Source organism: Akanthomyces muscarius, chromosome 3 (genome assembly GCF_028009165.1).
Source record: "Akanthomyces muscarius strain Ve6 chromosome 3, whole genome shotgun sequence".
Lineage (NCBI taxonomy): Eukaryota > Fungi > Ascomycota > Sordariomycetes > Hypocreales > Cordycipitaceae > Akanthomyces > Akanthomyces muscarius.
The window spans coordinates 2924392-2939491 of record NC_079243.1 but is presented as its reverse complement, the minus strand read 5'-3'; the positions used below and the strand labels follow the sequence as shown (position 1 = coordinate 2939491).

General features: G+C 55.9%; 3 protein-coding genes across 4 annotated transcripts; 1 reads left to right on the top strand and 2 right to left on the bottom strand.

Annotated features, from left to right (window-relative positions):
- Positions 1-3591: 3591 nt before the first annotated feature.
- LMH87_002318 (uncharacterized protein) lies at positions 3592-3925 on the bottom strand (the record flags this gene model as incomplete). Its single annotated transcript, XM_056193752.1, has 2 exons — positions 3592-3766; positions 3897-3925. 2 exons carry the CDS (start codon positions 3923-3925, stop codon positions 3592-3594), a joined length of 204 nt encoding a protein of 67 aa, XP_056050757.1.
- Positions 3926-5619: 1694 nt separating this feature from the next.
- Positions 5620-6183, top strand: LMH87_002317 (uncharacterized protein; the record flags this gene model as incomplete). The annotated part of the gene is made up of 1 exon (XM_056193751.1): positions 5620-6183. One exon carries the CDS (start codon positions 5620-5622, stop codon positions 6181-6183), a length of 564 nt encoding a protein of 187 aa, XP_056050756.1.
- Positions 6184-10901: 4718 nt separating this feature from the next.
- Positions 10902-14228, bottom strand: LMH87_002316 (uncharacterized protein; the record flags this gene model as incomplete). 2 transcript variants are annotated; one of them, XM_056193749.1, is made up of 3 exons in its annotated part: positions 12830-12842; positions 12896-12917; positions 12971-14228. In XM_056193749.1, 3 exons carry the CDS (start codon positions 14226-14228, stop codon positions 12830-12832), a joined length of 1293 nt encoding a protein of 430 aa, XP_056050754.1. The 2 variants fall into 2 exon arrangements, with proteins under 2 accessions (XP_056050755.1, XP_056050754.1); XM_056193750.1 differs by having other exon boundaries at positions 10902-14228.
- Positions 14229-15100: the final 872 nt, after the last annotated feature.

Here is a 15100-nt window from a genome sequence, read left to right as displayed (position 1 = left end):
CGTTGGTCAGCGAAGCGCCCACCAGAACGAAGAGAAATCCTACTCCTTCTTTGTCCTCCCCCAACTCTCTCCGCTCTCCTGCATCCTTCCTTCACCACCATGCATCTTCTTTTTCCCTTCCATCCTTTCTGCAAAGCTAGTCGAATAAGAAACAAGCCCAGGCGTTGGTGGAGTCCCAACCCCAGGTGCCCAGCTGACAGGGGCAACGGCCATGTGGGACAGCCAGTCAGTCTGTCGCTCCGCATTCTGTAGCTACCAGTAGTTAGTTAATGCCACCCAGAAATAGCTGCCAGCTACAGAAGGAGAGTCTTGTTCTTCGCCATCGCCGTCATTCGTCGCCCGTCCTCACCAAGAGCTGCCAGCCTGCCAGCCTTCCAGTGCCTTGCCTGCCACCTCCGCGTTAGCCTCTTCATCACACTTGCCTCTGCATGCAAGCACCCTAGCTTGCTGCTCTCTTACATGAAAATCTCGGTGTTCTTCCGTGACCCCTTCACTGCTTTCCCGCGCTTCGTCAACAAGAATCACCCATCCAATGCGCCGGCCACATCAATTGCGTATGCAACGTGCATCCAACTGTCCAACTGTCCATCATGTCCCTTCCCCCCTTCTGCGCTCTGAGAATTGCTTCAGGAATGCCACGCCCGCCCCTGCCGTGGTCCGATTTGCCCACATACCGAATGTCCGCCTCCATGTGGGTTTCCCCAGCGCCGCCCGTTGCCCTGCCCAAACTTCAACGCCTCCCGCACCTAACAAGCTTCTGACAAGAACCGTGCTCAATGCGTGGCGCGCCTCTTTCTTTCTCAACCGTTCGTGCACTGTTCGTCCAATATCAATTTGGTCAGTGCTGCTATTCAAACAATCGAGAGATTTTCTGCAGTGTCCTACTCCCGGCCGCAAATTCGGCCAGAGCCTCATTTTGTATGAAACGTAGAATGTCAGTAAAGCTTCTCCAATATAACTCAGTCGCTCTTTCTTCACCCTCTTTTGCCGTATTGCCGCAAAAATAACCTCCACGAATCATTTTGCGAGCTGGGATTCTCACGCACGCTCTTGACCCGAATGCACGAAAGTATGGGTGGTGCCCTCTCGGTGACGACACACAGCGATACTGTTGCGACAGGCTCAGCGCATTTTCTCCAGCGGCCCAGCATCCTTGGCACGCCTTGCTTGACCAATCGAAACTCGGGCCACACCAATCATCACAATCTTTCATTCTCGCCTCGTCGGACTTTGCGGACCAGACTGGAGACTAGCAAACGAGGGTGCTGACACTGCTCCCCGTGGCCGACCCGCGCGCGTCTGCATCCCCCCCACGGTGTGCCGCTCTGCCGCGGGTCTCTTTCCAGATGCGATTTTCTCGTTGCGACGGGCGGGTGGCTCCCCTGCTCATGAGACACTTTCTCCCCTCCCACCGCCCGTCCTGATAAGCTCGATTGCCCAGTAGTGACATTCATGGGCTGACCAATACCGCCTAGGAAAGTGCCGTAGCCGTTCACACTGATATCATTTTTCCGTCTACTGCGCCCGCGTAGCCCTTGTTAAAGTGGTGCGGCCTTGGTATCTGCCTTTGTTGCTTTCGAGTCATGGGTTTCGGAGCAAAGCACGTTGCAAATCCATTGCCAACCCTGGTTGCTCTCCGCTCTTTCGTTGATGCGCCGTTCTCCGGCCGGCAACACACTCTCACTGGTCAATCATGGAACCCGCCGCCGTTGAGTCTGGCACGCCTGCTTTTCCCCAATCCAAATTCCTGGGAATGTCTCCAGCCTCAATGTCACCACAAGATCAAGCCAGCCAGCTGGTGGCTTGATGAGGGGCGCATGGCAGAGGGGTGTGCAGACAAGGCGACCCTAGCCTGGCAACTGACTGTCGCGACGCTAAACTGGGCTCCAGCCTCCAGGCCAGTGGCCACCAGTTGATTCTCATTGCAACGCTCCATTTCATTTCCCCCTCCGTCTTGCCCACTTGCTCTCTTCGTCATGGCTTGCCTCGGTGCTCCGCACAGCCTGACGTGATTTATTTGCGAATGTGATACTATTTATTGCCTGCCACATTCGGAAGGTGTCCATGCTGCAAGCGAGCCGGTCTGCTTTTGTTCTTGGTTCTTTACCGTCGTATCGTATTGGCAGCCTTGTCTCATTCCCCCAAGTCTTGCGTGTGCGGTGCGACATTTCGACTGTACGCTCGCCTCACCTGGAAACGCCTCGTGGCGTTCTTCCCAGCCAGAACCCGGGGCTGGCTGCCAGTGTTATGCCAGTATCGACGCCATTATCAAGTGAACCACAGCACTTGGTTCGGACAGTCCCCTTTTGTTAAATGCTGCTCATGTAATAAACCGAGTGAACCACTGGTGAGTCCTTGAATGCGCACCACAGCCGAAGGTGCACAGCTCCGTGTGTAGCTGTTACCGTTACTACTGGCAAGTTTACTGCCGGCTGGTAAGTTGCACCTGCTCGTATGCGCTGCAGTCCGATTAAATGCGGACAACCATTCGTCTGTCGCATCCAAGAACCCCTGCACACCCATTTGTCTGCTGGCCATTTTCGAGTATTATCGAGTGATCACGCCAGCGCCCGGACTCCCCTACAACATCTCCATTGCTGCCACCCCCGTGGGGTTCCAGACCACCTGCCATGCAGCGCTAGCGGTGCAAGACAACATTGGTTAGCCCATCTGCTCTGAGCAAGCCACCAACGCCACCTGACGGATAAGCTCAGCCATGGCTTGAACAGTTCCAACGGCTGGGAACAAGCCAACGATGGCGTCTCGAGTTTGGCGCGCAACCTGGCCTTTGCTGTGCATGGCCATCTCACAATGCGTTTTTGTGCGACAAAACGATCAAGACGACGATGAGCTCCCGAGCGACGCTGCAAGTCAACTGCGGGCAAGACACTAGCTCGCAAGCATTTGCATTTCAGCTGTGGCCAAGAACCCCAGTCCTCCGAGGAACTCTACTGCCGACAGTCGTGTTAGTGCCCTTTTGGGCTAGCATGGCCCGAAGATTGTAAACTGTGCAACGGACGAGTATGTCGGTCGTGTGGAGGGCGAGTCGCTGAGCGAATCATCACGGCGTCAGCGGGGCAGCAGGCGCATCAACTCTATCGGGATAGACGGTTGCAATAAGCACTCTGGGTTAGATTCCCAAAGCTGGTGCGGTCTGGATCATGGCGGATTGCTCGCGCTCTGCAGCCGTCACTACTACTCTGGGGGTCTGGAGAGGTGCAGCGCTGATCCAGTCAGTTCCACCGACTAGTGAAACAGTAAAATGGACGAGAGAGAGAGCAAAACGCCCAAAACGCCTAGCGACAAGGCTACAACCTAGTGACAGAAGCTCCACCGATAAAGCCTGCAGTGCATGGCAAATCAAATTGACGTTGCAAATAATTGCACCGACTTTGCCGGGTGGATGGACGTGCTGGGTCGAGCTCTGCAAGTCCGTGGTGGTTGCTTACACAGAGTAGCACAATTCATCGTCGGCATCTGGCGGTGGTTGTGTCGTGGAAGCTGGCACAGGCCATACGAGGGCGTCGCAGCGCAGCGCAAGACTGCCACACCATTCAGTCGATGATGAGAAACTCCCTGGTCTTGGCGGCATCAGTTGGACAATATGGCCAGCGTGTGACATGTCATTATCAGGTCGACTGTCCTGGTACAGACATTCTTCCAAGGATACTCGGTACGGTGTCCACAAATGACGGAGCTGCACGTCCCCTGTAGTCCAGTCTGTCTCACTGTATTAATAGCACCAGGCTGGAAAAGCTGTAATGAACTATTATTGTTGGGCGATGAACTTGAGACGGCAAGAAGAGGGCCGGACGAGCCGAAGCCAGACTATGGAATGTCTCCAGAGCGGGCAAAACAGGCCGCCGTGATAGCAAGCGGATAGAGGGTCGACTTACAAAGTCAGTCTCTGGGCAGTTCTGAACATGACATTAGACGGAGGTACGAATCGCCGGTGCTTTGCATCTCGGGCTCTGGCCAATGGGGAATGATTGCTGCAGGGTGGGTGGCCGAGCGTCTAGCCAATGCCAGGATGCAATGATGCGCGCAGCGGCGGGGTGACACGCCAGCTACTAATCAGTTGTCAGGCTGTCCAACGGCCATGGGCTGCTCCTGGCGCGAGCCTGTTCCATTCTGGAAGGCTGTTCAAGGATAGAGGCGTGGCTGTTGCAAGCCTGGTAGCGTAGCGTGGTGGAGGTGATGGAGCTGAGCGGCGCAACAGGCCAGAACCAGATGAGAGGATGCAGATGGTGGCTCATGCGCAGGAATCCCAAGAGTCGGAACGGCCTTGTCCATGGCGTCTAGATGGCGCTGGTTCTCGATCTGGGGGTGCAAAAGGACCTGAGTCCAGAGGTGGTGTTTGCAGGGCCTGGCCTCGTCTCGTGCCTCGTGGGCGATGGCTGTGGCTGGATATCGAAAGCGAGAGCGACGGAGCAGCTGGGCCCTGGTGGCGCTGAGACAGCAGTAGGGATACCAGTAGGGGTTCTGAAGGGCGGTACCTGGCAGCATGCAGAGGGCGTGGTGGAGGAGAAAGTACCTACCCAAGTCTGCATGCCGTACCCTTCCAACCTTCCAGTCAACAGTCAACCTGACCTCTGCGGGAAAAGCGAGGCGAGCGAGTGGTGGCAAGTGCGGCGCATTCCGCCATTCCCGCTGCCGGACCACTCACCATCCAGGACAGAGCCCCATGGCGCTAGTCGGGTTGGGGAAGTGTTAAACGAAAGATGGGATTAGGCGATTTTAGTGACTCGTGCGCTGAAGGGCGCTGAAGGCTGCTATTGGGACCGCTATGCTGCTCACCCAACAGTGCGTCGACAGCGCTGTGGACTCTGCTTCCAGGGGCCCTGTCTGTGCTGATATCGCATCTGCCTGGGCAGGCCAAGCAGGCAAGCAGCCAGGGAGGCATGTGTCCCTCGTCCCGTTGGTGCACGCCCTCCCACTTCCCAGCCCACCGGTAACGAGGCCTCAGCTGAGTGGCTCCCTCCCGGGTGGCAACCTCAACGCCCCGATTTGCCTCACTTGCCTGTTCCCTCGTCTGGGTAACGTACCCAGCCCAGCAAACGCAGCCCGTATCTCTGTGATACTCTACCGTTCACGCTCTCTTTTTCCATGACAGTTTCTAGAATAAGCGACGATGCGCGGTCCACGGCCTCATCTTCCCACTCGCATTAGTCCAAAACGGCAGCGCCGACGACCAGGCCCATCGCCTATGCGAAAATGCTCTGCCGGCCAAACGAGACGATTCTCATGACCAATTTTTACAAACCCAAAGTCTCTTCTCCCAATCCCAACACTCTACGGAGTACCCCGTGCGCCTCCTCAACTTCGGACCATCGCTGTACATAGAGCGCTCAGCTGAGGCGAGCTTGCGCAACCAGACACTGGCTGGTGGCTTGAAGGAGGCTTCTTCGTCCCACAGATAGCAGCCACTCGCTGCTCTGATACTTGGTCCCTCGAATATCTCAGCCGTTTTCGGTCTTTGGCTGTAAGCTGCCACGATATCAATGGCCCCGTGCAAACAGCCCAGCATCATGCCTCGATCTAGGTCGGCACATTGTGGCTGCGTAGCTGTCCCGCCATGACTATTCTCACACCATTCAAATTCACGCGAGCGACATCACCATGTGCCCAAAACAGACTCGCACGCTCACAGCTCAGAGGCTGATTCCAGCTAGCGGCTGGGCTTGGACCAGAGCCACAGGGTCTCCGCCGTTAGATTCTGGCGTGCTGGCAAAGTCACCAACCCCAGACAGAGGCGTCGGAAACTTGCCGTCTGCCACAAGACAAGCACTCAGCATGCCACTGGGTCTGGAGCACCCGTCGACGCCATGCGCCACAACGTCGATCCGCGTACTTTGTCTCTGCTGCGTCAGCGCCGCCATTCAGCTACACGACCCCGATAGCCAGCTAGAAGGGTGCCACAGCCGGCTGTCGTTGAGACACCTCTGGCAAGGCCTCGACTCTGGCGACTCCGAGGAATTTCATTGCGACGCCTGCTGCAGGCTACGGTCGGCATCTCTCCGAGACCAGCCATCCAAGCCATTGACCGCCAAAAATACAACATCGACAATCTACTCCGTACCAGGCAATGGGTCAGCCCTACAACTGCCCTCGAAGACGAACTTCCGAGACAACATGTACTTGGACTTGTGCGCTCCAGCGCTCAAGCTCAAGAACGCTGGCTAGGACACTTGGCGCCGCCGCGCGATTCGCCCGTACCGCTACTGATCTGCAGATTCGTCCACGCTCTGCGACGCGTCACAGGCTAATGGCCTCTACTATTGATCTAACCTTTTATTATCACTCTCCTTTCGCCTTGGTCGTATTCATCCTAGAGCCAGTCACTCCAAACAGAGCATCCGACTTGCCAGCCAACCTCGGCGGCGAATCGGCGACTAAACAAGAAACTCGTAACAACCAAAAGGAACCGACTTAAATGGGTCCAGCAATCAATTTTAGCTTGCTGGAGTCAATATTTCACTCGACATGCGGAAGAAAGCGTGCGGCTGAGGGGCCAAGCAGCCAAGAGCAGGGCATTGCGCCATATCGATTCCCCAAGCCTCCCTCAAGCCCACCTAGGATGCAGTGCGTGTGGAACCTCGACTGGACCAAATTTGGTGGCATATAACAGAGTTTACAACACGCAAGACATGATGGCGAGGTCACGTTGAAAGTCAATGCCATGACCACTGGACAGCACATGGCATGGAGCACCGACCGGACCGTCGCCAAAATCAAAAGACAAAAAATGTCTTTGTCTTGGCTTCCCAACCTATTAGCCCGCCCGCTAGCATACTCCGTACTCCGTCTTGTCCGTCCAGTGCGTCGGGATGTGGAGGGGGTCGGTTATGCCTGCCCGGAGCACCTGTCTAACAAGGCAATAACGTACGCGGTACTCCGTATACTTAAACGAGAGGTGCGTGAGAGCAGTCAACAGGGATGGCAATTGCCAGGGGCAAACTCAATGGGCAGCGACAGTGTCCGAAACCGACCTTGGAGGTGGTGTGCGGTTTGCTCCTACATTGCGATGACATTCAACTGCGCTCTGGGTGGTTTGCTGCACGTCCAGCCAGTGGAGCGTCACCATCACCGGCCACTCTTGGCTGCGGAGAAGTGTACCAGACCGGCCTAGTCGCATGCCTGACAGCAACAGAGTCGCGCTAGTGCAGCCGATTATGGTGGTGGTTGTCTGCTCTTGCCCGTTATACATACATTGCGTTAATAAGAGGCAAAAAGAAAGGGGCTCTTCTGGGGAAGAAGGGCCTTTGGCAGCTTTTGCTGGTGCGGACTTTGACAACCAGACAAGACTATCGAGGTGGCGCTGCAGTGGACCACTAGCACGTGGAAGAGCGGTTTGACGGGTCTTGGAAATGGGCTCGTTCTTGCCTTTGCCGTTGTGGGCATGGTTGAGGGTGTGCCCAGTAATTGAAGAAGATGGGCGAGGATCAAGACCCCAGTACACGCATGGACGCTCAAGTCGATTTGTTCCTGCTCCGTACAGTTGAAGCGAAATGACCTCGCAATGCGCAGTTAACGCGGACGAAAGGATGTGCCCTCGGCTGTTGAGGTATCTATCGGTATGCGTGCCAACGGGCACAGGGGGGGGGGCTCTCTCGGCCCCGAAAACCAAACGAAAGGCCACCAATGGCAAACAAGGCTGCAGTTGGGCGCAGTCTCCTCGTTCAGGTGCAGAGCTGTCTGCTCAGTACGCGCATGAGATCCTCTTTTTGGTTCCAACGGACATTTTATTTACACCCAACCATCTCCAAGCCACCGATGGCAGCGAACATGATGGCTGTGGGGAAGTTGAAACCGTGCCTCGTCCAGGATCAGACTGCGACCAAAAGCTGTGCACCGCACCCAAGTAGCATATTCTTCGTTGGATATCGCTCTTTTCGTGGACGCAATCATGACACCAGCACAGGCAGAGTCAACACAGTAGCTACCTGGCGGCCGCGCCTGCACCGTGAGTGTATCCCAACAGGCCACCCTAGTTCTTTCAACCCCCTCCCTGCCCGGTATCCTTGCCCATGCAAGTGCGCACACTCTCAGCAGGGGAGCAACTTTCCAGCTGGCTATGACCCCGGTCGAGCATCATACCCTCGTAGCATGACCGAATCCGAGAACTGATTTGCGCTCAAAAGAATCGCCGGTGTCGGACACGGGTCTGTGTTGTCCTCTGGCCTTCAGCCGGCTGCAATCTCCTCGGCGCTCAGCCCGCCAGTCCCTGTCTTTCTCTTCAAGGGCCGCCAGAGATAACCTCGAAATGGGGCAAATTAATGAAAAAGAGGTCTGGACGCCAAGATTACCGAGACGTTGCCACCGCCCAATTTTTTTTTGGCTCCCCTTCCTCTCCATTGCCACGCGACGAGGCTTGCCAGATACAGGCGCCACATTGTAGTACCTGGGGCCACACTATCTTTTGACAGCGGAAGGGGGATTGGGCGCCACCAGCTCCAAAAATCACTCCCCGGATTCTCTCAGCTAGGCGGAAGCAAGCCCTGTAAGCCAGACACGCAGGAAGCCACAGGCACACTGACACACCGGACAAATTAGGCCTGTCAAAGATCATTGTCAGTGCGCTGTGGCGCCTGTTGTCTTGCACTGTGATTATGCAACTCCAAGCTTGTGCTCTTTCCAGAATCTCTAACCTTTTATCGGAGCAGAACAGGCATGCTCTTGATTCCTGCTGCCTCTTGAGCGTTTTCTATTTGCTTGCGCCATCAAGTGTCAGGGACTGACTTTATTCGACTTGGTGAAATGCCGAGTCTTCATAGAGTTTGTGACTACAGACCTGGCACCGGGAGCGGACAACCTGAGACGGACAGGAAAGTTCATGCGACCGGCATATGTTGGTGCTATCACAGCTGAGGGATTTCAGCTTTGGATTTGTACGGAAGATGACGAGTCTCAGGAGAAAACACGCTCTCAAGCTGCAAGGTTCGCTGCCGCTATGCTCTCTCCTCTCCCCCTATTCTTTCCATGATCATTCACCATGCGCAAAGCTGAAGTTTGGGCAGCAACAGGAAAAGGGAACATCCGTGCAAATCCTTTCCCAGATCTCTCCGACCATGGATGATGAGCATCGCTGTCCCGGACGATGGCCGATTGCGCGGCGACGGGGTGCTGCTCGCTCCCATTTGGTGTTAGCTTCCTTGCAATCCCAAGCACCCGGGTATGCGCCGTCGTCAGCCTCACGACAAGGTCATTCGCAGCTATCCAAAAATGGACTCTTCAACTCGCCTCCACCGAAAAAGCTACTGCGGCAAAAGCGGCAGAGGCGCAGGATACTTGAATGCAAAATCAGAGTTGACCAAAAGGGACATGAGATAAAATGGCGTTCTAAATGAAATATACGGAACCTTCCGTGTCCACGTACGCCCATCACCACCACCCAGCTGGATGGGACAGGCGGCGGCGCCGCCTCCAGAAACAGAATGGTGCCAAAAATAAAGCACCCACACCACAGCACCCCAGGGAGAGTCAGTAGACACACGCATATCGTGGACAACGGCACATGGTCCTGCCACAACCCGGCAGGCGCGGCACTTGAGTTGCCATGGCTGGACCCTGGAGAGGACGCCCACGGCCAGTATCATCCGCATCCGGGAACAGCCTCATCTGAATCAGAATCACCTCGATACCAATGACGCGACAGAGCAAGACGGAAGTAACCTGACTTGAGCTTGAACACGCCCCTGAATCATGCCACCGTTCGTCTCAAGCTTAGCCCAAGAAGAGACCCCAACAGTCATCTATGTAGGCATGAGAGACAACGTACATGCCACTAGCAACTTGGCGACAACGCAGATGAAGCATTGCTGTTTTTACTAGTCTTGGCCAAAACACACGACTAAAAAGAGCAACTCCTACCAATAGGCATGCGGACTCAGCTCCCAAGACTGGGCGTAAGCTCAGCCGCCCCTTTATCTCTACTCAGGTTGAGAACCGGTCAAGCTGCCCAATGTGAATGCCTGCCAAAATGCTTGGAGATGCTTGCTATCATCCCCAAGTGTCTTGCACCCCTCTTCTCCCCATCTGTTGCGCGCGCGCGTTGTTCCACCTGTGATGCGTCGCAGCAACACCGCAGGCCCTGTCGATCGACACTGCACCAGTGGATAACCACTTTCTATTTTATCCTTTTTCCTTTCAAGAAAGAGGCTAAAAGCAAGCGGGTTGCGGGGAGAGATAGGAGGGCCGTGGAGGGTAGAAAAGCAACACGCCCCTCTCAGGCTAAAAAATAAGACTAGTTTGGGTTTAAATGTTACGCTGCAAGTGCCAAATAGAAATGATTTGCAGAACAAGTTTCAAATACCTCAAGTACGGGGCCGAGACCCTCTTCTCTCCGTCTTTTCAACGTTGCCGGCCGGTGATTTGAGGGTACGTCAGTCTTTTATGCTACGACTTGCATGCGCTTGCGTGTGACTTTATTTGTCGGTGCCGATGCGGCTGCACAACCACCGCCGCCAATCCTGCGCCCCAGCCGTCGATTTGGACGCCGCGTGGGACGTTATGGGTGGGCTGTAGATCGTGAAAACCAAGCGACCTGCTGTGCAGAGCATGGCGTTTGTGGCGTTGCGATTGAAGCTGCCGCGACATTTCCCCAATTCGCTTTTTCGTTACTCTGGAAGGAAACAGGATGGTTGGCAGCAAAAAAAAAAAAAGAATGAAAAGAATAAAAAAAATAAAAAGAATAAAATGATGAAAAGATGAAAAGATGAGATGAAAAAGTTCATGTGCTTTGTATAGTTCATTCTAATGTCCATCTATGGGAAACCAAAATGCAGTATATCCAATCTGTTTGATCAACTCCAGGGTACCAAATCCTCAAGACATTGCTCGCATCCACGCATATATGCTGTCTAAACAATCGTAGTAATATAACAAAAAGAACTGAGCCAGTTCTACCATGCAATCTTTGCAATGGGTCCGTTGGGGAAGACGCGGACAACCAGCTTGCGAACCTCATCCATAGCCAGGATGCTCAGCGCCAGAGGTAGAGGAATCAGCCAAAACTCGATGGGCACCGAAGCCGTACCAAACAGATTCTGGATGCCGGGCACCTCGGTGACAAAGATGGCAATGGCCAAAGAAATGAGGATGCTGACAATCAGCCAGGGATTGCGACGCTTGGCGGTGAAGGGATCGGCCTGGAAGATGCTGAGGCGACGGTTGCGCACCGAGAGAACGTTGCCCCATTGAAGGATGACCAGCGTAACAAAGTAGATGCTCTGACCGACAGCATTGAGGTGTGTGAGCTCCTCCTGCGAATACCCATGGAAGCCTTCCGAGTAGCCCTCAAACAGGAAAAACATTTCGCGGATGGGAATGCGCGCCTGCTTCCAGTAGTAGAGGAAGAACATGGAATGAGCAATGGTGGTCTCCATGAAACCAGTAAACAGGTAGGCCTGGATGTAAATTCTGATGGTGATGAGGTGGTCGCGCTTGTGGTTGCGAGGAGGCAGTGACAACAGGTCAAATTCCTCCTTTTCCATAATGAGAGACAGCGACAGGAACAGATCGGTAAAGACGCAGATTATAATCATCAGGAAGGAGCTCAGAGGCAGAGGAACACCAAAGAACACATTCAGAAGAACCGGCCAGATCTCGGACCAACTACCGGCGGGCAGGAGATAGGCAATAACTTTCTGCAAGTTCTGGAACACAAGACGACCAAGGCGGATGGCCTCGATGATGGAGTCGAACTTGTCGAGCAAAACCAGGTCGGCCGCTTCGATAGCGACGTCGCTGCCAGTCACAACGGCGACGCCAACGTCGGCGGCGCGAAGGGCGGGAGCGTCGTTGACACCATCACCAGTAACGGCGACGACATTGTCACGCTTGCGGAACTCTTCAACAATGCGAAGCTTCTGCTCAGGAGTCGTACGAGCAAAGACAATTTCGCCGTACTCGCAGATAATCTCCCAGTCATCGTTGGACAGGCCAGTGAGAGAGTGGCCCTCGAGGAGCAGGCTGCGGATCTCGCCATTCTCACGAGCGGTGCGAAGCTCCTGCGAGGAGAGGCCGAGCTTGGAGTGGATTCTCTCAATCGTGTCGGGGTCGCGCTCGCTGGTGAAGATGCCAGTGTTGCGGGCAATGGCAGCCGCGGTTAGGCCGTAGTCGCCAGTCACCATGAAGAAGCGGGCGCCGGCGCGGCGGCATTCGCGGACGGTATCGGCCGTCTCGGGACGGGGAGGGTCGATGATGCCGAGGATGCCAATCACGGTGAGGTTGCTCATGGCGCCGGCGGCAATCTCGTCGCTAAAGGCGTTTGTGTTGATGGCGTTGACAGGCGTGACCGTCTTTTCGCAGAGAACGATGACACGCTCGGCGTTTCTCGACAGTCCGTCCTGGTATTCCTTAAAGGCCACCTTGGCAGCGGCATCGAGCTCGACGACGGCGTTGGCCTTGCGTGACCAGTAGGAGGTGCAGGCGGGGAGAAGCACATCGGGAGCGCCCTTGACAAAGACGCGGTACTGCTTGGATTCCTTTTCGTCGTCGTTGGAGTGAACAGTAAGCATGTACTTGTTCTTGGAGTTGAAGGGGATCTGGAAAACACGGGGCATCTTGGCCGCCTCCTCCTCGCTCTGCCGGGTGGCGGCAGCAAACTTGAGAACGGCAGCGTCGGTGGCATTGCCCTGGACCTGGCGGGCGGCAACGGGAAGGGCGGCGGTGGAAGGGTCAAAGGTGGCATCGTTGCAGAGAAGAGCAGCCTGCATGAGTCTGCGGTTGCAGGCGTCGGGGGTCTCGCTGTCCACGTTGCTCTGAATCTCCGTGACGGGGATGGGCTGGTCGACAAAGGCCGACGAGTTGACGTGCATCTCGTTTTGGGTCAGGGTGCCGGTCTTGTCGGAGCAGATGACGTTGACGCAGCCAAGAGTCTCGACGGTGGAGAGACCCTTGGGCAGGACGTTGACGGCCTTCATGCGGCGGGCAACCATCATCAGGGTCAGAGCAACACCGACGGGCATACCCTCGGGGATGAAGGCGACGACGCAGCCCATGACATTGTTGAGCATGGCAACAACGTTCATGTATGCGGGGTGATCACGACGGAGCCAGCCGACCCAGGTGAAGAGAATCAGAAGAGCCAGGACGATGGTGAGGCAGACAATGATGCGAACGAAGCGCCAGATTTCTCTCTGAATCAGGGTAGGACGCTCCTCGGTGGAAGCAGTCGCCTTGGCGATGCGGCCCATGACGGAGCGCGAACCTGTGAGGACGACAATGCCAACACCGCTACCGTTGACGACCAGCGTGCCCATGAGCGCAATGTTTCTGCTCTCCAGGAACGACTGATCCGTCATGTCGACGGCGCCCTCGACCTCGTCCGACTCGCCAGTGAGCACGGAACGGTCGAAGCGAATGTCGCCCGAGTGGCTCAGGATGCGCAGGTCAGCCGGGACCTTGTTGCCGATCTGGAGGTGGACAATGTCGCCGGCGACGAGCTCCGTCGCGGATATCTTGATCGTCTGACCGTCGCGGACGACGAGGGCTTCGGAGGGGAGGAGGTCGGTGATGGACTTCATGGTGCGCTGCGTCGACCAGTCCTGGAAGGCGGAGAAGCCGGCCTGGAGGGCGATGACGATGATGACGAGGATGGCGAGGGCGAGGTTGACGGGCGACGGCGGGTTGCTGAGCGGCTTCCAGCAGACGAAGAAGATGACGACGCCGACCCAGAGCACCGAGCAGAAGCCGCCAAAGACGTAGCCGAGGACTTTCTTCCAGTAGTTGGTCTTTGCCTTGGGGAGGGTATTGCGGCCGTCGCGCTGCTGGCGGTTGGCCACCATGCTGTCCGAGAGGCCATCGGCGCGGGAGACGTTGAGCTGCTGGGCAATCTGGTCCGTCGAGAGCTCGTGGTAGTTGAGGTTGGCAAAGTAGTCCTCGTCGGCCTTGTCCTTTTTGATGCCGGCCGCGCCTCCTTTGAGGTCCGTCGACGACTCCTCGGTGTCGATGGCGCGCGACTCGGCGACGTTGATGGACAGCGTCCGGTACTCGATCTGGATGCCGCTGTAGGGGGAGGCAGGAAGTTCCGAGCGGGACATGTTGGAGCCGCGGCTCATCGAGCGGCGGCGGGAACGAGAGCGAGAGCCCTCGTCGCCGCGGCCGCGAGCCTCGTTGGAGCGACCGCGAGCGAGACGAGGGTGGTCCGCATTGTGAAAGGTGATGCGGGTGTCTCGCTCGGCGGCGGCCTCCTTCTCGGCAGCCTCAGGGACGGCTTCCTCAGGCATAACAGATGGATGTGTGTATGTGTGTGTGCGTGTGTGTGTGTGTGTGTAGGGAATGTACTTTTTGGTACAGGTACTCGTGACGAGAGCTGCCGACAGAAGCAGGTGAAGAGGGACTTTGGACGTGTAAAGAGGGATTTTCAGACAATGACAACAACAAGAGACAGGGCTAATGCAGAGCAATAACCAAATACGGTGTGTGAAGAGGCGGTATTGGCCAACAGGGCAGGGAAAGGGCAGGGAAGGATGCAAAGAGCGGCGAGGAGGAGGGTAGCGGCCGAGGGCAAGGTGTGCAATGGAATGTAACAGCAAGGGAACCTCTACCAAGTATCCTGCATGTACTTGTATTTATATTACGAAAAGGCTGGGATTGAAAGAAAAATTCCCTCTACTTATATCACGCACGCCGCAGCCGCGCAGAGAAAAAAAAGGTGATGAGCTGGGACCGAGAAGGAGGGGGGAGGACCCAGAGGACTCTAGGCCGCCGCGGACTGCGCACCGATTGTTTTTCTGGCCTGGCTGAGTGCGTGCGGCGGGCATGGGATGGGCGGGCCAATGGGCGAGAATGTGAAGCTTTTGCGATGCCCGTTTCGGACATCATGAACCTCGTTAACAGATGGCCATATGTCGGCGAGCTTGGTGTGGTTATGGAGGAACAACCAACCACAGCCCTCATATTACGTTGGCGTTGCCCGTTTAGGAAAGGCAGCAATGCCGCACCCAGTTTTCCTTCAGCCTTTGCTTGGGAAGAAAAAAATGACAAGCCCACCCACCCAGAGCCACCACCCAAACGAGCGGCGGGCAATGATCCTAGTGTGGGTGGGTGGCATGTGGATGGCGTGGTCGAGCAGCTTGGACGTAGCCGAGTCGACCCT